This window comes from Macrobrachium nipponense, chromosome 18 (assembly GCF_015104395.2).
Source record: "Macrobrachium nipponense isolate FS-2020 chromosome 18, ASM1510439v2, whole genome shotgun sequence".
NCBI lineage: Eukaryota > Metazoa > Arthropoda > Malacostraca > Decapoda > Palaemonidae > Macrobrachium > Macrobrachium nipponense.
In genome coordinates, this window is record NC_087211.1 from 50,509,517 (window position 1) to 50,535,108 (window position 25,592).

The 25,592-nt window shown below is 45.1% G+C and overlaps 2 protein-coding genes across 2 annotated transcripts in view; one reads left to right on the forward strand and one right to left on the reverse strand.

Moving 5' to 3' along the window:
• The window catches only part of LOC135196579 (uncharacterized), a 266,337-nt gene that overhangs the window by 106,990 nt on the left and 133,755 nt on the right, over nt 1-25,592 (reverse strand). The gene's annotated exons all lie outside the window — the stretch shown is intronic.
• LOC135196755 (glucose-6-phosphate exchanger SLC37A2-like) lies at nt 2,795-16,312 on the forward strand. The gene is made up of 3 exons (XM_064223564.1): nt 2,795-3,020; nt 15,243-15,406; nt 16,205-16,312. The coding sequence occupies exons 1-3, from the start codon at nt 2,941-2,943 to the stop codon at nt 16,291-16,293; spliced, it is 333 nt and encodes a 110-aa protein (XP_064079634.1). The 5' UTR covers nt 2,795-2,940; the 3' UTR covers nt 16,294-16,312.

Genomic DNA, 25,592 nt, shown 5'->3' on the forward strand with positions numbered 1-25,592 from the left:
CTCCAGAATCCCAACATCTGACTTGACTCTGATGATGTTTACGTTCTTGATGTGCAACGCTAAAGACGTTATGACTTTTAAACATACTACCGTGTTCTTAGTCTTTTTCCGCTTCTCTTTTTTCAAAATGTGTTTCATACTTTTGTAGACTGTTCAAGAATATATATATATATATATATATATATATATATATATATATATATATATATATATATATAATATATATATATATATATATATATATATATATATATATATATATATATATATATATATATATGTGTGTGTGTGTGTGTGTGTGTGTGTGTGTGGTGTGTGTGTGTGTGTGTGTGTGTGTGTAATTACTCTCGGCGCTAACTCACACAACCCTTTGGCAAACGATTTGAAATGGGCTGAAGGTATTTCTCAGAACTATATGAATTTGTGATTCAAGTTTTCATACTTTACTGAATAAATAAATATCTTGTTTTTTTTCTTTTATTTACCTTTCTTTAAAAAAGATGATCTCAGGAAATATCTTGTGTGTAAAACTTTTGTATCTCCCTAAACTGATGAGGAATTTTTCAGTAAATAGTCGATGACTATTGATTTTACTCTTCCGTTATCAAATCAGGTTACAAAAGCATTGTTCTACAGACAGGCTAATCATTATTCTGTAGCCACGTTTTGTCGCGTACCGCAAATACCGCAGTGTTCGCTTCAAAAACCACGTACAGTGGTTGCTAATTCGAACTATGGAGACATGCTTTATTCACATCGAAGGATAAGCTTTGTGTGGAAAAGATGAAGGTTCCTCAGTAACAGTTTTAATAGTCCTATATATAGGCATTCTTATGCACACTGGTCAGCACTTCATCTACGCTCAGGTACTCAACTTCTAACATATAGTGAGGGTTTCAAACCATTATGCAGAATAAATAGGAAATTAATAATTGTCTTTAGAAGTCATCTTCCTTAAACAAAAGAGAAAATAAATTAATAAATAAATCTACCTTCTACCCTCAGACAACGAAGGCAAATATCCGAAACTAAAATTGTCATTGTTTACATAATAAACAAAACCAATACAATTCTCCAACGTTAATTGATAGCACCCATAACAATGTCGATTGATAATACTAGACCGATGTGATAATGTTTTAGTTTAACTTGGCTGAAGAGAGCATTATTCAGAGATTATAAGCCTAAAAGAATAACCATACAAAGATTTACTAAGTAGAACAATCAATACCACATCACGTACATAAACTGTGCGGGTATATTTTACCATATAGAGTGGTTGTCTCATAAGCCTAGGCCCATACACCAAATCTGGACTGGAAACGTGAACCTGGAGAGAGATATGAAGGGGTGACAACGTCGCGAATGTCCAGTTTCAGGAAGGCGTGAGAAGAAGAGAAAAATTATGCACTACAGATTAGGCATTGTATGACTATAAACCGACGGATGACGAAAGCAAATATCAACAAATGATCTTCGTGGTGCTACAAAAGGCTCCAGATGAGTCGTTGCTAAGCTCTAAGCTTATTTAAGTTTATGGAGAGAGAGAGAGAGATTCTGATTAGCACAACTGTCATGGCTAAACACGTAAGCGGACGTAACCTGCTACCATGTGCGTACAAAGGATTGTTACTTATAATCGTTATTCATTTCATGTACTACGCGGGTCGTGACTCGAGTGGGATAGAAATTATGCATGACCATATAATTTTAAGTTCAATAAATACAAAATATAATTAAAAATCAAAGCATACTATATATACGTGTAAAGGTGTATATATATATATATATATATATATATATATATATATATATATATATATATATATATATGTGTGTGTGTGTGTGTGTGTGTGTGTGTGTGTGTGTGTGTGTGTATGTATATATATATATATGTATATATATATATATATATATATATATATATATGTATATATATATATATATATATATATATATATATATATATATATAATGTGAGGTTTTACTCTTCCTTTTCCACGAGGATTGATATATGAGGTTGTAGTCCACAGGGGAAAAGAAAAGCTGAAATTCCTTTTAGCTCAACAGTTTCGGCCTCCACTGGCCCTTATCTAAAGCTGTTTATTACCGTGTGTATATCTTTACACAAGCAAATTCTTACCCAGATGCACATTTTTCTTTATAATAGAGATAATAGATGATACAGAAAAAGACGGTGAACGCCACGTGAATAAACGCGAAACCATGACAGGTGTTAGGGAGTACAACCATTCTGATCTTCAGATCTTCACATTGACGTAAATGGCACGTAAACCTTGTAAGTAATATCACGCAAGAGGCAAGACACTTCATTGACATTTCTTTATTCATTCGGCCACATCTGCTACGTAGATCTAATTATTATCATTCTTGCAGTTTACCAAACAGGCAACGTTACCAGTGTGGCAAATTTATGAAGCATTTGTTCTTTTTCGATGTCTATGCGCTGGGTACGACGATTATTTTATATCAAAAAGTAAACTTGCTAATAAGCATGTCGAAGGACTCACGTGCAATTGTTTTGACTTATTTCATTCTTATAAAAAATTGTAATTTCTCACATTGGAGAAGCCAAAACATCCCAGAGGATAGTAATGATATCTAATCAGTTGTCATTATTTAACAATAATTTCCAGATGTTTAGGATAGGATTGTTCAAGTTATTAGATTTTGGTCTCTTGAACGCAGTCGAAGCCAAAGTTTATGATAAAACTCGAACGACAGCTGCTTGCAGTTCATTAAAAACAAATAGGTGACGTTACTCGCGGCTCGTTCACTTTGACATGTTCCAGTTGTCAGTCGACGTCGTTCGTTTCGGACTCAGTTGGTGTTTCACCCTCGACTTGTAGGGTTGTATACGTCAACTCCTCCTGGGACTTTCGCATTACACTCGGCGTATTTAAATAAACTACATCGAATATGGCGAAGTTGAGCCCCGTCATCCGATGGATTGATGGTTCCTGCTGCGGAAATTTGTCTTCACAAAGGAGAATATTATCGTAAGTTGTATGGGAGTGGAAATCGACGATCTGAGATGTTGACGTAAATAGGTAGTACCCTAGTTCTTGGCCCAAAGGGAACCCGTAATTAATGTTGAGGGGGACGAATGACCATGAGTCATACGTCAGTGCAAAATTAAATTTATGACGATCATTTGCTTTGTAATTGAAAAGTACCTATGGTTCTATGGTAAATACAAGACAGAAGCGTATAAGTAGCCTAGTAGTAGGTAGCTACTAGGAAAAATATTAAAATATAAAATACCTAGGTATTGCCTAGGTATATTTTTTATTTTAATATTTTTCCTTATTAGTATCCTACGCAGTTTTACAGTTAGGTTTTACCTATTCCTGATTTCCTGCGCTGGTCTTTTATCGATGAGGTTAATTGTCAGATTTTTCATGACTTTTGACATGTAGCCTAGGCCTAGCTTAATTCCTACCCCTGAATCCTCGAGGCCCACCCACACAAATTGTTAGGTAGCTCAGGGTAGCCTACAGATACCATTAGGTAGTCCCTGAATCACACAAGTTTTTTTTTTTTTATTAAACTAATTCTACCGTATTTCCAGCCGCCGCTAGTACCTACCTATGTAGCCTTTATCCTAATGTTAAGACACCACGTTTGTTAGGTATGAAAAATAGGATAAACAACCGAGTGGACTAGCTGCGGCCACCTTAACCGTGTTCGGACCCACCTTCAGAAAAAGTGCTTTAACACACCTGACACCGGAGATGGGCACCAATCACAAGTCTCATGTCTCGAGGTGTTGCTCCCATGACCTATGACTCGTGACTGGTGCCCATCTCCGGCGTCGGGGCGTGTTAGAGTACATTTTCTGAAAGTGGGTCCAAACATGGTTAAGGTGGCCGCAGCTAGCCCACTCGGTTGTTTACCCGGTAGATCTAGGGTACTTATCCGCGGCGGTCTAGACTATGGCAGTTGCGGTTTTCTATATAGTTTTACCTACTGAACAAGAATTTTAAGTAATAGGTATTTATTCGGACGACTGTAATTAAACCCCCAGGGCCAGTACTAACGGCGAAATACATTGGATGCCCCAATTCCTAGTGGATGTCGTATCCGTGGTTACATTCCTTGCAGTCCGTGCGGAATGCTTCTGTAGAAATACTGTTTACCCTACAAATTGATTAAATATTTGTCATTTCAGAAAGTATATGAAATGTTGGTGGAATTCTCACGTTTTGGTAAGGTGATTGTCCTGGTGCCAGTCCAAAAACTTGAATTACGCACTTAGGCTACTTAGCTAGCTATCAACTTAACCCACTCCAGGGCACCCCATCTTGACACACCTAACCTGTCATAGGGAGTCTAGGTGCTTCAGCTATTGTATTCTTCTACTATTAATTTTTTTGAATAATTTTCTTTTAACGGGAGTAGAATCTGTCATTTATTCATGCCCCTTTCTAATTCAGTCTGAGCATTGTCCTTAAGACAGGTTACCAAATTACATCTTTGTTTTGAGTTATTAGCTAAATTGAACTTTTGTGAAACAGCCTTATCATTGTCATATCTTATATATTTTATGCTTTTTTGGCCATTTGTTCCTATAAGGATACAAACTCTCAGCATTACACCTGTAGACTTCTGAGACAGGGTGGGGTCTGTTGAAGCTAGGAAACAAGGTTTGTTCCTACACGGCATACAAACCTTCGGTCCTTTTACAATAGGAAGGTACTAGCGGCAGCTGGATAGGTCGTAAGCTTTCGAACAAGGGGTTCGGTAGTTAACAACTGCTTGTCCGACAGGCGCGCGCGCGCGACCTGGGAGGTAAACAAATCACCTTTGCTTTCGGCCTGCTGGCGTGTGGACGTGTATCATCGCTCTCTGCCCGCTTCATCGTCGTTGCTTTCGCATGGGTTGTGTTTTCTTTTTCTATTTATCTAGTGAAACTGAATTGTAAGTACAATCATTTTCATTTTTATTTCCATTGAATTCAATTGTGAATTAAAGGATCTTGGTTTCACCACGCCCTCCGATTACCCGAGTGCCGGGACTGAAGGGCGTAAGTGCGGGAATTCATTTTCCCAGAAACGATCCAGAAATGATCGTTATTGTGTATGCTCGGTGCCGAGGGCGGGAGAGCGCTCGCTCCGAGCGTATATTTTGGTTGGAAATGTGTAGATGAAAATCGTAAGTAAGTTGCTCTTTTCATTTATATTTTTTTTTGACCTGTATGCTCGTTGCCGAGCGAATGCGCTCGGCACGAAAATTTATTCTGTATGGAAGTGGAATCGCAAGTACAGTATTCTTTTTCATTTTCATATATTTATTTTGATTGTAGCAATACTCATTTTGGATCAGTTTCCGAGCTTACCCGGAAATTGATCCTTTCCCCTTTTTATTTGAATGAAGTGAAATCGCAAGTGCAGTTCTTTTCATTTTCATATTTTATTGAGATTGCATTGTTTACTTGGATCAATGTTTCCGCTATTTCCCGGGAATTGATCCTTCCCCTTTTTATTTGTATGAAGTGAAATCGCAAGCGCAGTATTCTTTTTCATTTTCATATATATTTTGATTGCATCATTCATTATGGATCAAGGTTTCCATTCATAATCGGGAATGGATCCTTTTACCCTTGCGCTCGGTACCGAGGGCGCAAATGCGCTCGATCCGAGCCCTTATTCATTGTGAAGTGAATCGTAATGCAAGATTCTTTTCATTTTATTCCTTTTATTATTGATTGCATCAATATTTATTTGGTTCAAGTTCCGCTCAGTCAGTGAATTGATCCTTATGCCTTGCATTCGGGCCGAGGGCACGATTGCTCTCGGGCTCTTATTATTATTGTTTGGTACATGGGTGCTGTGCGGGGGTGGGGAACGAGAACCCCCCCCCCCCCCCCGCTCAGCTCCCACAGATGCCCTACCCCTTGGGGGGGAGGTTATCTGCGTTCTTCTCTCGCCCGATCCGTCGAGCGGCGGGGGAGGGCGCTCGGTGCCCGATGTACAATTGTATTCGGTGGGGTCTTCCACTCGTTCGGAGAGGGCTCACCCCCCCCCGCCCCCCCCGCGAGGGGACTTCCCCCCCACTAATCGCTACTACTGTTATTTCCGCAGGTGCTACTGCCACGAGGGTGGACCTTGGTGAGGTATGGGCGTCCTTCCATTTGCAGGGCGTGGCTAGTGTCCAGGGGCTGCGGTTTCTATGTCTGGGCCTACTGCGGTCCAACACCCATGGAGTGGTGACCACGCTCCAGGTGACGACGTCCTCCTCACCTGGTGTACTCGCCTCACGTGGTAACAGTCTTGCCTACAGCCGCTGTGAAGTGCCGTTCGCCGTACCGAGAGGGGGGCGTGCCGCCGCCGCTCGTGGTTGCCGCCGCGCTTGCCGCGACCACACGTTCCGCTGCCCTAGAGCTCGCCCCTGGACCTGCCGCCGGTACCAGGATGTTGCTGGCTGCTGCTCCACTTCCTGTGTTTCCGGTGCTCCTGCCGTACCTGCCGATTCTGGGCTGACTGTCCATGCAGTTGCTGCGCTGGCTGTCCCTGCCGTTGCTGCGCTGGCTGTCCCTGCCGTTGCTGCGCTGGCTGTTCCTACCGATGCTGTGCTGGCTGTGCCTGCTGTTCCTGAGATGCCCATACCTGCTGACGTCGTCCCTGTTCGTGGTGGTACTACCCCAGACTTTGGTCTGTCTGTACAGGTGCGTCCGGGCCCTGTGGCTTCGGCTACAGCAGCCCCGGCTCCGCCCTGGATAGCAGATCTTACGTCTGTCCTGAGGAAGCTGACGAAGAAGAGGAGGAAGGTGTCGTCGTCTTCATCTTCTTCATCGTCGTCGGCTGCCGCCTCTTCCCCTTCGACTTCTAAGGCTTCACAGCCGAGGAAGAAGAAGGTTGCCTCCTCCCTCCTAAGAAGTCTCCCTCGGGAGCTTCTCGGACCCGTCTCACCTCGGTGGGACGGGAGGGTTCCTTCCGCTGGTCCTCCTGCTCCTTCGGGAGCGGGGCCCGTCTCTTCTTCCGCAAGGAAGAAGACTACGGGGACCAGAGGGGTACCGGCTAACACCGGTACTTCCTCGCCTGGTGTCAGTGGTTCTGCCACTGCATCAGGGTCCGTCTCGGCCTCTCGTTCGCGGGAGGTACCGAGTGTACGGTCGCCTACCAGCGACCGTGCAGCCAGGAACCAGACCTCTGAGTCCGCTCAGCGTCAGGTTCACGGCACGGGGCGGAAGACTGGTGACAGCCGCTCACACGCGACTCTCACCAGACCAGCTCTCACTCTCGCGGCGACCAGCTGGCTACCCGGGGACGTGACGGTCCAACGACCGGCCACGGGCTGAGGCTGGGAAGAGGTCTCCCGTTCGCCGGTGCAGCCACGGCTGAACCAGCGACGTGACGTGCCGTGAGGAGCAAGACCGGTTCTCACTGTGACAGTGGAGCCTGCAGGTCGCCTGACCGTCGCTCTCACAGAGAGCGATCGGGTACAGCAACCAGCACCAGCTCTTCTGACACTCGAGATCGGGGCCGCTGTGCTCAGTCCAGCCGTTCTCCACAGCGAGACGGTTCGACCAGGCCTGCAGCTCGATCGCCACCGCGGGTTGACGATCGCCTTGCAGCCCTCCAGCCTGCTGGTTCTGCCAGCGAGCGAGTAGGGAGCGTCAGGTCTGCCTCTCCCGTACCTTCAACCTCCTCGGTTACACCGGGAGAGCGAGGTATTGAGGAGTGAATCGTGAGGGGTGCGCCCCTCATGATCCCCCACCACGACGCCCTACGTGCCAGGCACGGTTCTTGGACCGGCCAGGACGTATGCGCAAGTGGATGGAGAAGACCGAGAGGCTGTCGCTGTTCCCCACCTTCTTAGGAGGAAGGTTCTCGGAATATGCTCTTGTTCGAAGGGCTTAACGGTCCCACTCTGCAAGATGCTGTGACTTCCGAGATCCGAGAACTTTGCCGAGGTTATGGCGCTGATTCGTCAGCACAACGACCTCGGGGAAGGATCGCCGCTCCCACCAGCAGAGCCACGTCTCGGCTCGAGTCGTTTTGGGGCCCGAGAGGGAACCCAAATCGACGGTGGGTCTGCCGCGATCGGAGCTTGCCGACTGTGTTGAACCAGGTAGTCTCTCGTCTCCGGACAAGAAGGCTCTCTCAGTTCTGGCCGGGTCGACAAGCTACTTCACCTCCTCTACTGCGACAGAGGCGTTTCTACGTGTCTTCGGACACCGTATTTGAATACCCCTTCGGTCCTCCTGAGTTTCGACCTCGACGAGGACTGGAATGAGTCGGAGGACGGTATCGGCTCTCTCCTGTCAGGTGTCGATCAGCCCCACCCAGACGACGTTCACAGTGGCGGCAGACCCTTACCTACAGTATGAGTTTCGTAACCCTCCTTCGGGAAAACGTTTTATCCTGATGATACGTTTTCCCAGGCTCTGAGAGGCCATCGCCGTAAGGCGATGGCTGCTCCTTTTCTTCTCCAACTGCTAGTTCCGCTGGGAAGGCGAGCCAGTATCCTCCAATTCCTCCCCCTTCCCTCTCTCCTTACTGCTACGAGGGAAAGGGGAGGGATCCTACAGAGATTTCTCTGTAAGATCCCACGTTAGGGGCTGCGCTACCGGGGGGACCTTCGGGTCCTACCTTACGTAAGCCCCGGTCGTTGAGGAGGGATCCTGCCCCTTTCTCGATTCCTATGGGAATCGAGAGGACCACCAGCCGATATCGTTTGACGAATTCGGTGGGGGTTTCGCAGAGTGCTTAGAATTCTACGGAATTTCTGCGCACTCAGAGTGTTTCGAGTTTTTTACGATCTCCAAACACTTAGGCGAGACCACGGTCCAAAGTGAGCGAGAATCCCCCGATAATTGTTACACTATAATCGAACCTCGCTTATGCTCGAATTCCTGTAATTTCTAGCATTTGGAAGAAGACTGCTGCTGAAAGAAGAGTATCTCACAGTAGGCGATTAACCTGGAATAGAGAAGAACGGACGGGAACTTCCAGTTTGGCTTGAACTATCGTCTTCGGTATTCTGTTCACCATTGAAGCTTTCCTTTGGGAAAGACTTCTCCTTCACTCTCTTGACTAGAGAACGAAGGCGGTCGATCTCCAATCCTTATTCTCATTCCTCGAGGGGAAAAGAATTTAGGATGGAGGTCGTGGTACAGAACCTACAAATATACTAACGTATATTACCCTCGCGCGACATGATTCTTTTAACAGTTGAATTGTCCGGGGGTAGGCGCATACCGTAGTTAACTCTACGGTTTGTGACCGAGACGAATTGTATCTTAATTGAACTGCACTCGGGGTTGCCTGCAACCTCCCAGCAGTTATCAGTTTCGATTTTAGATACTTGGTATTGTCATGACAACACCAAATCAGCTTTTGTATTTACCGAAGTCCGTTTCGGTTAAATATAATTGCTCGAGCGTATTCTTTATGCTCGATGGTTCTAGCCGAACGCATTCCTTCGTGGAATAATGATTACCTGGCAACTCAGGATGACGAGTCACCGAGAGCTACTGCGTATTGAACTGCCTGATAGCGGCTCAGTATCAGCTAGGTCTCGGAGATGCACGGTCGGTTACGTCTCTCTCTCCCCTGGTTTGATTGACTACCGAACCGTATCTCTGCCCAACAATCATGGACTTAGGTCTCTGATTAACGGGGATTCTCGCAATAATGAAGGACCATCTACTGCTGTGACGCTCGATTTCATCGCCTTCGACATTGCGAGAATTTTCAACAGAGATATCTCTTGGACTCTTTCATCTTTCTGTTTACCGCACGGTAACAGAAGTCTGTACTAGTCAACCGCTGCATCGCACCGCGATAATGCGAATGATTTTTGCAGACATCTGAGTTTGTCTTCAAATATCTCTTATTCGTAGGTGTGCAATTATTCATTGCTCGCGCCCCGAATTAACAGATATGTCAGAAGACATCGCCTACTCTCCGACCTGACAGCTCTACTTCCAAATGTTCAGCCCATGAGAAGCGTTCTTCAGGCAGTATTTCCCTGTCTTCATTGCTGAAAGCGCTCCGCTTTTATTGCAACTACGATCCTCACCGGACAGCAATGAATAGCGGTTAGCGTTCTCAGTCTTTGTAGCACAGGTTCAGAATCTTGAGATCCTTCTCTCGGTTCAGCTGTGAAGACGTAGGTTGCATTTTTCTGTACACCTTCGTCTTCAACGACACCGTGTTGTTTCTCCTTAGCCGAGAATCAACTATACTATGAGATATCTTGCCATCAGGGACCTCGGTCTCTAGAAGGCAATTGACTTTCGCCTGTTGGGCACATGCCTTAAGAGAGTCATCACCTTGCCTTCTGGCATCGGTGACGAACAAATAATTTGTTTAGTCTCTTGGCATAACCCTTTTAAGGCGAAGGTCACGTGACTTGCTCGGGTGCTTGGACAACTTGCCTCCTACCGAACGCAGTCAGTCGGCAGCTGTCAGAGCGCCCAAGTCTGTTACGAACTTCGCTGTGGACTTAGTTCGGTTGTTCCATAACAGTCTTTTCTTCGTCCTAAACGGCTTGTCACAGGAACCCATACCATCGACACCCACCATTGAGTGTCGGTGTCCTATTCCACTACCGAGAAGAACAACTTCGCTGCAGACGGATAGACCAGTATGGGTACAGGACATCACCGAAGTCGAGAAGAGGGATAGGTCATATGACCATTCCCTTCTTTTCGTCTGAGGTAATTGCATGACTTTTCCTGCGAAGTCAAGCATCCAGGGGATGGGGATTCGTGACGTTCGATTTCGTACCGAATTCGTAGCGAAGACTCTGAACCCTTTGGTTCCTGACGATCGGTTAGAGTCCTTCACAATCCCCTCCCTAATGGACTTCACCGCCTTCGATGCGAAGGAGATGTTCTGCTTTGTCCTGTGAAAGCGCGACCGCGCTCTTCTGAAGAAACTCGACATCCCAGGCTGAGTGTTGAAGACTCTTCGTCAGCAACCAAGATGACCTAGAAGTACACTCCCTCGAGTTACACAAGAACTTCTCCGTGGCGCAGGTACTGAAGGCAGGGGTCCTGGTACAACCAGACCACTGGCATCCTTCTACCTTTTGGATATTGCCCACAGGTCCTTGGATCGTTTTCCTTGGGACCCGTGGTGGCTGCTCAACACGTTGTGTAGCTAACCCAGACCCTAGCAGGCTGAACAGCATCGAGTCCTGGTGTGACTGTAAGAATAGATAAGTGAATGAGAGAGTGACTGGCTTCTCTTCCTATCTTTTTCTCCCACCCCTCTACCTGTGGGTAGAGGGATAACGGTCATCACCTTGCTGGATAAGGACGAGATGCCGGTGAGCTACTCGACAGAGCCCCATCCTATCCCTTTCACTAGGGATGGGAGCGAATATCCACCACTTCCTCCTACAAGGGGGGGGAAGTGGATGCCAACAAGAGACAAACCATAACTTTATGTTTGCCTCTTGCAAATAGGAACTTGTTCTTGTTTGCTGGTACGAAGAGATACGCTTGCCTCTCTTCTTAGTACTTGGTCCAGAGGTCTGACCATTGATCCTGCGGTGCACACCCCGATCAATCGGACAGAGGCTTGGATCCCTCCCTCGCTCTTACGACCAGGGAGGCATTCCAAGGTTGGGCGAACACCAGTCTGTTCACAAAAGACTCAGATTCCTCCCACCAAGAAGTGAGTCTTCCTATTGTAAAAGGACCGAAGGTTTGTATGCCGTGTCGGAACAAATGACAATTTGTCCAAAATTGCATTTTTCCTAACTATACAAACCTGAGGTCCTTTTACACATAGTCCCACCTCATGCCACCCCTCACTCTGCAGTTTTTGCTTGGGCCAAAAGCAAAAGTGATTTGTTTACCTCCCAGTCGCGCTTGCGCGCGCCTGTCGGACAAGCAGTTAACTACCGAACCCCTTGTTCGAAAGCTTACGACCTATCCAGCTGCCGCTAGTACCTTCCTATTGTAAAAGGACCTCAGGTTTGTATAGTTAGGAAAAATGCAATTTTGGACAAATTGTCATTTCAAAATTTGATGGCTTTTGTGTGGGTTGTTTTGGATAGCCACCCATCCCACACATCCAGTAGCCAAGTTACTCCTTAACTGGCACTACATATTAAGTACCAAGAGCATGTTCATGTACACATTGGCAGTTTCCTTAGGACTCTCATGTCAGCCAGCTCAGGGAGGTTGTAGTGCATTTCTCTTCTTGACAGGAACAAACTGCATGCAGGTTATCTTTGGCCACCTGTTGCACCAGTTGTTCCTCCCTCTTAGCTGATACCCTTGTAAGTGGAGAGATCAGAGATGCTCTTGCTTCTTGGCCTAGTGGCAGGAGCCTCCTCATGGGAATTTCCATGAACTCACAACCTCTGAAGATGCAAGTCTCTCTCTCTCTCTCTCTCTCTCTCTCTCTCTCTCTCTCTCTCTCTCTCTCTCTCTCTCTCTCTGTGCAGTCATTGAGTGAGTGAAGTACTTGGGTTTTTTGAGATTTTGTGTGTGTGGTTTATTTTTTATGGAGAAGAAACAAGATCACAGGCATTACTAAGGACACGGCCAGCCTTGCAGGCACTTCATGTCCCCATAATCACATATTCTCACTAATACTGTTTTTTCTGCAGGAAAGTTGTACATCCAAGAAATGCATTGGTAGGTCATCTTTGTAGTGAGTGAAGTTTATTAGGAAGAGAGGGAAGGATGAGCAGCATTTTGCATGCATCATCAATGTGGGAGAGGGTCATACCCTTTGGCGACATCACCAAATCTTCCTTCCTCTTGGCCTGCAGCAGTACTCCTATCCCATTTCCTCCTGCTGCTGCTACTGTCCCCTTTAGGCTTGAAACAGGGGGAAAGTTTTCACTTGAAGGAAGAAGGGATCCTACCACTCACTCTCATTTACCTTTCACACCAGGTTACAGGTTGCAAGTCTTTATCTATGGATTACCTTCAGAAGACCATGCTTACACTTAGCATCCCTGGTAGCCAGTCTTTTGCAGCCTTTCTAGACCACCTAGCCTCTGTGAAGGAAAACAATTCTCCTGCTGCTTTGTCATCCACTGAGGAGGGGAATCATCCTGTAGTTGTTATTCTCCATGTAGCAATTCCTTTTGCAGCTGTGATGATGACCTGTCCTCCAATTTTGTAGATGAGTAAGATTTGAGACAGGAGAGGGAAGAAGTGTTCTTGATGCTCTTTTTTTTTCTAGTCTGTGGGTGGTGAGAGATCACATTCAGCCAAGGATGTTTGTCGAACTGTGGTCTGGGCTGGCATGAGCTTTACTGAGAGTCTTCAGTGCCCTGCCCAACCCACTTAGACTTGAGGAATGCTCCTGACTGCCACTCATGTTTCTTCAGAAGCACTAGTATGTAGTTTATTTATCACACCCCAACCTCATTTGCTCTGTGCCAGCTTTGGTCTCAATATTATATACGTTCTATGTACAGGTAGCAGTGTTAGTTTTTCCCTCTGTCTCTTTGGGGAAACATTGGATAGAGTATGTGCAACCCATCGTACTTGCATGGTGGAGTTCCACAGATAATCTGTATACAGGGTAGATTTTTTCTCTTACTTCTCATACTGCCCTCTCACCCAGTGTGTGACAGATTCAAATACTGTGAGCATGCTAAGTATGAGCTTGTTCAAGACTGGTTCCCTCTCAGGACTCGCCACACTGGGAGGACCTTTTACACATGGTCATCTACCCATCATTGGCGTGGTTCTCCACAAGCGCAGGAGATGGCATGTGCAAGGCAGTGCATGTGCCCGTTTCCATATTCCCTCTTTTAGCTGAGCTGCTACCAAGTCCATATACGTATAGGGAGATCCATGGGTTGGCTGACCTGAGTCTGAATGCTGTTCAGAGGATAAATCTTCCAGGGTTCATGATGTTTTTAGTGGTACGTTTAGTCCCAACTAGACGCGACAATTATAGGAACAGGCAAGTGAACATGTAGGTACATCTTTGTTTCTTGGGATAGCACCAGTTCATGCCCTTGAAGATCTGGTAGGCCTGAACCACCTTCCTCCTCCAGAACCTCAGTAGGGTGAGCTAAAGTGACATTTTGGAGAGGTGGTCATGCTCATATGTGAACAAAAAAAATCTCGGGGAGGCTTCCATGTCTCCACACTTGAAGCAGGACTGTCAATCAGGTTTCTGTGGTCTAAGTTTGCCATCAAGCAAATCTTGCAAGCTCCTCCCACCCCTCTACTAACACATCAGAAGAGGTAGGGCATCCCAAAGGATGCAGAGGCTACTCCACTAGAATAGGATTCATCATTTTGCAAACTGATGAACAGCCCTGGAGAGAATGCAAATAAGGTACATCCATCTCGGCTGCTAAGTCTAGTACTGTGGAGTCAGTTGCCATGGTTCCCTCCAGGCTGCCTTGTGCCTCAAACTTGTGAGTACATTACTTTTAACTTATCTTACAAACATTATAGCTCTATAATATTTCTGGATGCAAAGGGTAAAGTAAAGGTAAATGTTCATTGTTGTAATTCTTGCCTTGGATAGAAATTATTCAATACCTCTTGGATTATGTTTTCCATGTTTCCTAGCAGTTATTGGAATCTCAATATGAAACTGAACCAAAATAACATAGGCTAGCTGTTTCACCATACTTATGGAAGTTCATATGCCTGTAGACTTCAAAATGAGTAATAGGTTATCTATCCAGCTCCCATGTGAATTTTAGCATAGATGTCTAAATTATCCTTTGCTACCTTGGTTACCTTAGGGTTTGCAGAACTCTTGCATACCTCTTTTTTGACAACTCACATTTTGTTAAAGTTCAAATTTTGTTGCATATATATATGTATTTAGAGTGGAAGACTAAATCTCAAACTTTCTTTTACTGTGTTGCTTCAAACATAATTTTTTTCCCTATTGGCCAATAATAGTATACCTGGAAGTGAGACCAGATCTCCAGAGCTGGAATTTTTGGACTAATTAACTTCCTACTCTGACCTTTTATTGCTTGATATTGCCTCGAGTTTTAGTAAATGATCCCGTGAGCAGTTGGTGGAATGATGCCATAGCATAGTTACTAGTTGTCTAGTAGTTATGCAATTCATCTAGAAGCTATTTGTTATTCTTGTCTAAAATTCAGTTTTCCTCACATTAAGAGAAATAGTATCCTAATGATGAATCCAGAACTTATCCGTAAACATTGTGTTATGTTTTGTTTTCTTTGCAGTGTTTTAGTATTTTGATTTTATGTATTATATAAATTACAATACAGCATAGTTAATGTGACTTTTTTTATTTCAGGTACAAGGCATTTATCTTGATAGTAACATTTTTCATATACTGCTCATATCACCTTTCAAGGAAGCCTATTTCCATCGTGAAAACTGTTTTAAATCAGAATTGCACCAATAAAACAGACCCAAATCACACCAATAATACCCACTGGTGTGACTGGAAACCTTTTGGTAAGTAATACCGGTGAATATTGTTTGTTTCTGGCTTAAATCATAACATCATATTGTAAAATTTCTATATCTACAAACTTGTTTATATTTTACATGCAGCATGAGCCTTAGTTTTAGATAGAAGTGGGATTTGTATTGGATATCAATTGAAAGTTAGCTGTTTATTGTACTAATTTTATTTAGGAGTTGAGTCAGTTATCAGGTAATATGTAAAATAATGAAATAAGCTTATGCTTTAGGAAAAATGATGATGTCCCAAAAAATGACATGGAAAATGAAGTGTCTGAGGATCAAAAAGTTGTGGCAGTGGAACAGGCAATGAATGATGTAGGACTGATTAATGTCATCATTCTACTCTTCCTGTAGTAGTTATGTGCAGATTAACAGATTTATGGTTTCATAGCATAAAGCAATTATTTGTTAAAACCTACTTCCTTTTACATTTCACATTAATTTTGAGCAAAGTGATTGCACTTACTTTGAGGCTAACTAGTATTTAAACCACCAATAATTGCAATTTTTAGCAGTGTCCACTCTTTATGTAACCTGACCAAAGCCACTTCAGTTATAAGATTCATAAGGTGATGATTATATTTTAAGGTTGAAAATGTATTTGTAACGATAACACTCCTAAATTTCCTAGTTAGGAAACTCAACAGCTACTTTTGATTACCAAATATTTTTTGTGGATCAAGACTCAAAATAGAAACTTTAGAGATTAATTATTTATTTGATTGGTGCATATAATCTTGAGAATTGTAGTAGTGTACCGCTGTAATTCAACCTTATTTCTTTCAGATGATGACAACTCGCAAACTCTCTTGGGATTTGTGGACTCGGCTTTCCTCTTTGCGTATGCTTTTGGGATGTTTTTCAGGTTAGATTGAATATCTTTGTTTTGTTGTTTTAAGTGTGAAAAGGATTTTTAAAAAATTTTATCTTCTATTTCAGTTAACTGTTTATTCTTTTTCTAACAGAAAATATATGTTGACATTACTTAACCATGTTATTACTGTGTTGGAATGCATAGAAATTAGATATTGATCAGAATAAAATTTGCTTGCTGAATAATGTTGTGCCATCTGACCTCAGATGAGGAAATAATGACTTAAACCATTCATCCGTAACTTGCTAAAATAGATTCTGCTATTTTGTGACTTTTATGTGTTTTGACGTATCTTTAATTTGTGTTTCTTGTATTGTTTATCATCTTGCATTTTTTCAGGTTCATTTCAAAGAACCCTCTAAAATAAGATTAGGCTCTATTCCCTCATCACACAACAGATGCAGGATCTGTTAAATCAGAAGGATGTCTATTATATTAATAGTAATAATAAATACCTGATGGCCTATTTTTGTACATGAACTTCCCTGACAGATATATACTTAGCTATAGTCTCCGACGTTCCCGACAGAATTTCAAATCTCGCGGCACACGCGACAGGTAGGTCAGGTGGTCTACCTTACCCGCCGCTGGGTGGCGGATGTACGAACCACTCCCGTAAGCTTGTCAGATTTTTCTCTGTCGCGGGAACGATAACAACTGTTGTCGGTTCCTCTCGATAGTTTTTTTGATTCTCGCTTGCCTGGAGTTAATTTGGACTTCGTTCTGGTGACGTATTCGCTTTGTTTGGCTTGGCATACGCTGATTGTGGACCGGTTTGATTTTGAGTTTGATTTTCTTTAACGATGTCTGACCTAGATTCGGTAGTTAAAACTTCGGTTTTGTTTAGGGTTTGCGTGAATGAAGGATGTAAGGTGAGGTTGCCGAAAGCTTCGGTAGACCCCCACACGGTTTGCATGAAATGCAGGGGGAATGAATGTTCTTTTGCTAACCCTTGTAGTGAATGTAAGGGATTGAATGAAGAAGAATATAAGGCTCTCTCTTCTTATGTTAGGAAGTTGGAACGTGATAGAGTGCGTAAGGCTTCCTCTAGAAGTTCTAGTAGATCTAGATGAGTGAGTTGGATGTGGATCCTAATACTAACGTAGAATTAGAACCTTCTTCCCAAGTTGCAGCCCCTGCTCCCCGCACCGAAGCCGAAGAGTCGCCTTCGGAGGCGGCAGCTCTGAGAGCCACGATTCGTTCTATGGATCAGAAGATTCGTCAGTTGGAAGGTAAGGAGAGTGTTAGTGATCAGTGCAGTGTCCCCAGTGTTGTGGAGGGTGCGTCTGACCGGCTCCTTAGTGCCTCTAGGCCTAGACCTCTTCCAGACTCCCAGTTCCAGTGGAGTAGGAAAGTCGAAAGCCGCAAGAGGGCTAGGGAGAAACCCCCACCGGTCAGGCGTCCCCATCGGCAGGTCCTGAGTACTCTCCCCAGGCTGCCTCGGATCGCTACAAGAAAAGGAGCTACTACGCCAATGCTTTCTTCTCCTCTTCGTCGTCTCCCTCTCCGAAGAGAGGTTGGAACTCCCCGGATGCGTCGCGCCCAAGTTGAAGAGGGCTTGGAAAGGTAAGGCTCCTGCAGTCCTTTGGCTTCTAGTCCGGAGGTTTTCCCCGTTTTTCCCTGAAGAATCGTCGGTGGAGGCGAAGAAACCCAAGAAATCCTGTGATCGTTCTTCTTCTCGCGCTCGGCGCCTGCTTCCGAGGAAGAACAACAAGATTCGCCTACGAGAGTACTCGCGGGACTTCAAGCTCAGATCACGGCGCTAGCAGACTCTCTAGCAGTTAGATCACGTAGGAAGAAGGACGTTTCTCTTCCGATCAAGAGATTCTAGGCGCCGGCCGCTCTTCAGAGGATCGTTCTCCTCGTTTGGAGGCGTTCTCCTTCATATGGGAGGTTTCGTATGAAGGTAGGGCTCGCGTGAGCGCCTCTGCTCGCCTGGCTCTCTTTCGACTTCAAGGCGCCAAACATCGGTAGGACGCTCTATGGAGAAGAAGTTTTTTTCTCCAGATTGGATTCCCGCTTCCGGTAAGCGCACTGCACCTGCTCATCACGCTATTTCTCAACTCCCTCGCGTGAGACTTCTCCTCAGCAGCCTCAAGATTCTAGAAGGCGCCCTTATGCAAGTAGGCGTTCTTCGTCCAGATGTCACTCTCCTAGAGTGTCGGATCGTGACTTCTCTCCTGACAGGCATCAAGAGTCTGGTAGGAGTCGTGTGCATGATAGACAGCCTGCTGTTAGCCGCTCCCCGCAAGGTAGGCGCCAAGAGCCTACTGCACATCGATCTCCTAGTAGGGCGCTCGTCTCTTTTAAGGCGTCATACTCCTGATTATTCTCCTCGGGGGCAGACAACAAGAGTCTTTCAAGCGCCCTTCTCCGTGTAGGCGTTCTCTTCTCTAGGCGCACTTCTCCTGACCGTTTGTCTCTTGGTAGACACAGGAATCTCGGAAGCGCCCTTCTCCAAGTAGGCGCTCGTTAGCTTTGAAGCGCCCTTCTCCTGAATGTTACCCTCTTGTTAGACGTCAAGAGTCTCGCAAGCAGCCTTCTCCTAGTAGGCGCATTTCGCCTTCCAGTCGAACTTCCGTTGATCGTACGCAACTGGACAGGTATGGAGAGCCGCGCAAGCGCTCTTGCTCTCGATAGGCGCTCTTCTCCTGGCAGCCCGCTCGCCTCGGGATAGGCGCAAAGAGTATAGTAGGCGCTCGCTCCTCGTAAGCGCCCTGTGGATATTTTCCGAGGCATTCTCGGAGTAGGAGCCCTACCTCTCCTTCGGCTGAGATTCCGTCTACCTCGAAGAGGGAGTCATCGTAGGACATCCCAGATCTTCTCTTCATTCTCCAGTGGATGTGAACTCTTCTAAGAGAGGGCGTTCTCCAACCTCTCGCTCAACTCCTACTAGGATCCCTTCGTCACCTAAGGATCTTCCGCGCTCGCCTCGACAAGACGTCCTAGAAGGTTCGGATGAGGAACCGAACACTTCTGCTGCTGTGTCTTCTTACAAGAAGCTTACAGAGCTACTTTTGCAAGTTTTTGGGGATTCCCTTTCTCCTACGGCTCCTCCTTCTCCTCACTCACTTTTTTCAACGGCGAAGACAGCGAAGAGTTCTTGTGTGAGATGAAGCCAACTCTTTCTATGAAGAAGGCACTGAGGATTTTGGTTCCTGGATGGCTTCCAAAGAAGAAGCGGGGAAAAACGATGTTCGCTTTTCCTCCTTCGAAGTTATCAGGACGCGCTGTTTTCTGGTATGAAACAGGAGAGTCCTTAGGATTGGGTCTACCGTCTTCGGCGGCTCGATTCGGATTTTTCGGCGCTGGTAGATTCGACAAGGAGAACTGCCCTTAACTCTGCTAAAGACGACTTGGGCAATGAATGAATTGGATCACATGCTCAAAGGCATGTTTTAGAGTGCTAGAAGTATTTAACTTCCTTGATTGGTCGTTGGGAGTCCTAGCCAAGAAAATTGAAGTGCCAGAGTCAATTTCGCCAGAAGATCTTATGTGTTTTGTCTTGTATGGACATTGGTAAGAGACGGAGCGAGTGAAATTGCCTCCCTGTATGGGGCCGGGATCGTGAAGAAGAGGTCGGTTTATTGTTCCTTCTTAACGAAGTCTGTCTCCCATGCCCAGAGGTCTTCTTTGCTGTTTGCTCCTCTGTCTGCTCAGTTGTTCCCATAAACATCGAGTGCAGGACATTTCAAGATCACTGTCGGCCAAAGCCACCCAGGACCTTTTGCACAGTCGGCAAGAAAACCTCGCCCTTCCTTCCCTACCAAGGCTAAGAAGGAAAAAGCAAGTGTTCGAGAACCCTTTCGAGGGGCGTCTTCATCAAGAACCTGTACGTTTAGAGGTCGTAGACCTCAAGAAGGGGTAAGACTTTCGCCAAGTCTGTTAAAGCCCCCAAATAACTTGCCAGTCCTTCAGACAACGGTGGGCGCCAGACTCTTAGAGTTTGCAGAACGTCCAACGGGCCCAAAAAGGGGCGGATCCTTGGACCCTTTCTATTTGAGGAGAGGTTACCTCATCCCTTTCGTCGAAAGACCTCCCTTGACGACCATCCCAAGGGAACTGACGGCCAGGTACAGAGACCCCATCATGAATCAAGCTCTCCATCTAGCAGTAGATCAGATGCTGGAGAAGGGGGCTATCGAACTAGTGACAGACCATCATTCATCGGGCTTCTACAACCGCCTTTTCCTAGTTCCGAACGTCCTCAGGGGATGGAGACCGGTGTTGGATGTAAGCGCCCTGAACTTCTTCGTAGAACAAAAGAAGAAGTTCACGATGGAAACGCCTTCATCATGCTGGCAGCACTTCGTCCAGGGGACTGGATGGTTTTCCTTGGATTTACAGGACGCTTACTTCCACGTACCGATCCATCCTTCCTCGAGGAAGTTTCTCAGATTCATGATGGGGGGGAAAATTTTTCAGTTTCAGGGCTTCTGTGTTTCGGCCTCTCGACGGCTCCTCAAGTGTTTCACGGGGATTTGAGGAATGTGGCTCAATGGCTTCATTTGAAAGGGGTGAGGATATCCATGTACCTCGACGATTGGCTATAAGGGCCAATTCAGAAGATCGTTGTTTGAAGGACTTACAAGTAACTTTAGAATGACGAAGGCTTTGGGACTTCTCGTCAATTTCAAGAAGTCGTCACTAATTCCCGAGCAAGAGTGTGTGTATCTCGGATACAGATAACTCTCTGAGTTTTCGGGCTTTTCCCTCGCAGGAAAGGATAGCCCGAGGATTCGAGAGAGTAACAACCTTCTTAGGGACAAGAAGTATGCACAGTGAGGGAGTGGGATGAGTCTTGGCTGGGGACGCTCTCCCTCGCTGAGCAATTCGTTTCCCTAGGAAGGTTGCACCTGAGACCGCTCCAATTCTTTCTTCATCGGAATTGGAGTCGTCGTTCTCAGGATTTGACGTTCTCCCTGTCGTTATCCCAGGACATCAAGAAACATCTCTTATGGTGGACAGATCCCAACCTCTTTGCGAAGGGACTGTCTCTTCAATCACAGACCCCCAACCTGGTGTTGTTCTCCGACGCGTCGGACACGGGTGGGGTGCAACTCTGGGAACCAGCGAAGTGTCAGGTACCTGGGTGGGGGACCAGGTAGCCTGGCACATCAACAGAAGGATTGATGGCTGTGTGGTGGCTCTGAAGGCTTTCGAGCCCAAACAGCAAGATCGGTAAGTGCAGGTCAACGCGGACAACACTACAGCTCTGGCATATATCAGGAAACAGGGGGGGACGCATTCCTTCTCCCTGTACGAGACAGCAAGAGACCTTCTTCTGTGGCAGAAGAAAGAGGAATCAAGCTTCTCACCAGGTTCGTGCAGGGAGAAAGGAATGTAAGAGCAGATCTCCTCAGCAGGAAAGATCAGGTCCTTCCCACAGAGTGGACCCTTCATCTGGATGTATGCCAGAGCCTGTGGAAGTTATGGGGCAGGACACATAGACCTCTTTGCCACGTCAAAGAACAAGAGGCTGGATCCTTACTGTTCTCCGATATCGGATCCAGAGGCATTAGCAATATGATTTTCTCTTCTTCTAGACTGGAACGGACTACGACGTCTACTGCGTTTCCCCCCGCCCCCCTTCAAGATCCTGGGGTCTGACCATCAAGAAGTTCGTAGAGTCCGATTCAACGAGAATGACCTTAATCGCTCCTTTTGGCCGGCCCAAGAATGGTTCACAGAGGTACTGGAATGGTTGGTGGACCTTCCAAGATCGCTCCCGCTAAGGAGCGATCTACTCAGACAACCCCACTTCGACAGGTACCACAAAAATCTCCTCGCTCTCAGTCTGACTGGCTTCAGACTGTCCAAAGTTTGGTCAGAGCGAAAGGCTTTTCAGCAACAGCTGCTAAAGCAATCGCAAGAGCGAGGAGACCTTCCACCTTGCGTGTATACCAGTCAAAGTGGGATGTCTTCAGACGTTGGTGCAAGAGGAAGAACATTTCCTCTTCCAGTACCTCTGTGACCCAAATTGCGGATTTCCTTATTTTCCTCAAAGAAGAATGTCATCTGGTTGTGTCAACTATTAAGGGATACCGCAGTATGTTGGCGGCGGTATTTCGGCATAGAGGCTTAAAGATATCCGATGATAAGGACTTGCATGATCTTATTAAGCGTCCTCATGTGGTACCAAACTGGAATCTAGACGTAGTTCTACAATTCCTTGGATCGTCTAGATTCGAACCTCCTAGCTTAGCCTCTTTCAAGGATCTGACGAAGAAGGCTATCTTCCTTTTGGCCCTTGCTACAGCTAAGAGAGTGAGTGAGCTCCAAGCTATTGAGGGCAATGTAGGGTTTAAGGAAGATTCTATGGTGTGTTCGTTTCTTCCAAATTTCCTTGCAAAGAATGAAACCCATCACGGCCTTGCCCAGGAGCTTTGAAGTTCGTAGTTTATCTTTTCTAGTAGGGGAGAGCCTGAAAGAACTCTTGCCCTATGAGAATTATGAAGTATTTCCTTAAGAGGAAGGAACAACTTAAGGCTAATCAAGATGTGCTTTGGTGCTCTGTAAAGGACACCCCACTCGGCCCATGTCGAAGAATGCTCTTTCCTTTTTTCTGAGAAGCCTTATTACAGAGGCACATGTTGCTTGTAAGGAAGAACATTTTAAACTACTGAAAGTGAAAGCTCACGAGGTGAGAGCCATCGCAACTTCGCTTGCATTCAGAAAAAATATGTCTGTGCGGAACTTGATGGAGGCGACTTTTTGGAGATGCCAATCGGTTTTTGCAAACCACTACCTACGTGATGTAAAAATCACATATGATAAATGCTTCGCCTTGGGTCCTTTCGTATCGGCGGATTCGGTGCTGGGGCAGGGAGCTGAAACTTATCCTGTGTAAATTTTTTATATGTTACCCTATATTTTTATATTTTTGTTTTTTTGGTTGTCTGAAAGAGGTTGCAGGAGGCACCTCTTTTTGTCGTAATATTAACCCTTTGTATTTTGGTTAGGTGGTCTGGTGGGTTTTGGCTCCTTGCAGAGGTAGTGGTAAGGATCTGTTAGGTAAGCGGACAAGGTCCCTCTAATAGCATCCGACTTGGATTCTACCACAATAGGGGATCACATATCCCAGTGGTAGATCCGAGAGTCTTTCAGCATCAGGTCACGTCCTAGCTGTAGCTCTCCAGGCAATGCAGACTCAGAGATAGTATCTATGAAGTCTTCATCCTGAAAAGGTGAGAACCAAGGTTTTTATATCCTACAACATTAGTTGTTTCCCGTCTTACCTGTATTATTGAGCTGTCTCTTACCCTCCACCAAGGGTGCCAATCAGCTAAGTATATATCTGTCAGGGAAGTTCATGTACAAAAATGATATTGTTAAACTACAATAAAGTTTTGTACATACTTACCTGGCAGATATATACGATTAATGGCCCCACCCACTCCCTCAGGAGACAGGTGGAAGAGAAAAATCTGACAAGCTTCAGGGAGTGGTTCGTACATCCGCCACCCACGCGGTAAGGTAGACCACCTGACCTACTTGTCGCGTGTGCCGCGAGATTTGAAATTCTGTCGGGAACGTCGGAGACTATAGCTAAGTATATATCTGCCAGGTAAGTATGTACAAAACTTTATTGTAGTTTAACAATATCATTTTACTATTACATTACTATAATAAAATTCTGCATGGTGTACTCAAGTCCCTACTTAACCATTACAGTAGTGCCTCAGGATACGAAATTAATCCGTTCCGAAGCGGCCTTCGTAACCTGATTTTTTCGTATCTCGAACTACGCTTTACATGTAAATTGCCTAATTCGTTCCAAGCCCTACAAAAACACCACAGTAAATTTTATAATAAAGCTAAATTGACCAATAAACAATGAACTTCAACAATTTGGACCATTCAATACCTAACATAACCTTCATTGTAGTACCTGTAAATAAAGTGTATTAGTGTACAGGGTACAAGAAATACTGTACATACATATGTAGTAAAATGTGGAACCTTACCTTTCGAGTGAGGCGATGTCCAAACGTGGCATCAGAGGAGGAGGACAAATGGCAGAAAACATGAACACTTAACTTTACAAAACACATTAAAAAATGGCAGAAAACATTAGCACTAAACTTTACGAAGCACATTAACAAATGGCAGAAAACATTAACATTTTTTTTACTTTGTTCCAACACGGCATACAAACCTTCGGTCCTTTTACAATAGGAAGGTTACTAGCGGCAGCTGGATAGGTCGTAAGCTTTCGAACAAGGGGTTCGGTAGTTAACTGCTTGTCCGACAGGCGCGCGCGCGACTGGGAGGTAAACAATCACTTTTGCTTTCGGCCTGCTGGCGTGTATACGTGTGTATCATCGCTCTCTGCCCGCTTCATCGTCGTTGCTTTCGCGTGGTTGTGTTTTTCTTTTTCTATTTATCTAGTGAAACTGAATTGTAAGTACAATCATTTCATCTTTATTTCCATTGAATTCAATTGTGAATTAAAGGATCTTGGTTTCACCACGCTCGATTACCCGAGTGCCGGGACTGAAGGGCGTAAGTGCGGGAATTCATATTTCCCAGAAACGATCCTCGTATTGTGTATGCTCGGTGCCGAGGGCGGGAGAGCGCTCGCTCCGAGCCTTATATTTTGGTTGGGAATGTGTAGATGAAAATCGTAAGTAAGTACCCTTTTCATTTATATTTTTTTGACCTGTGTGCTCGTTGCCGAGCGAATGCGCTCGGCACGAAAACTTATTCTGTATGGAAGTGGAATCGCAAGTACAGTATTCTTTTTCATTTTTCATATATATTTAGTTTTCATTGTATCAATACTCATTTGGATCAGTTCCCGCTCTTACCCGAAATGATCCTTTCCCCTTTTTATTTGAATGAAAGTGAAATTGCAAGTGCAGTATTCTTTTTCATTTTCATATTTTATTGGGATTGCATTATTTACTTGGATCAATGTTTCCGCTCTTACCCAGGAATTGATCCTTCCCCTTTTTATTTTGTATGAAGTGAAATCGCAAGCGCAGTATTCTTTTTCATTTTCATATATATTTTGATTGCATCAATTCATCATGGATCAAGGTTTCCGTTTCATAATCAGGAATGGATCCTTTTACCCTTGCGCTCGGTACCGAGGGCGCAAATGCACTCGATCCGAGCACTTATTCATTATGAAGTGAATCGTAATGCAAGATTCTTTTTCATTTTATTCCTTTTATTATTGATTGCATCAATATTTATTTTGGTTCAAGTTCCTCAGTCAGGGAATTGATCCTTATGCCCTTGCATTCGGTGCCGAGGGCACGATTGCTCTCGGGCTCTTTATTATTGTTGTTGGGT

Excerpts from the sequence above, each read along its gene's own strand:
- LOC135196755 (XM_064223564.1), top strand. The coding sequence starts at position 2,941 with ATGGCGAAGTTGAGCCCCGTCATCCGATGGATTGATGGTTCCTGCTGC. Across the intron at positions 3,021-15,242 it reads TCACAAAGGAGAATATTATC|GTACAAGGCATTTATCTTGA; the intron begins GTAAGTTGTATG and ends TTTTTATTTCAG. Across the intron at positions 15,407-16,204 it reads GTGTGACTGGAAACCTTTTG|ATGATGACAACTCGCAAACT; the intron begins GTAAGTAATACC and ends TATTTCTTTCAG.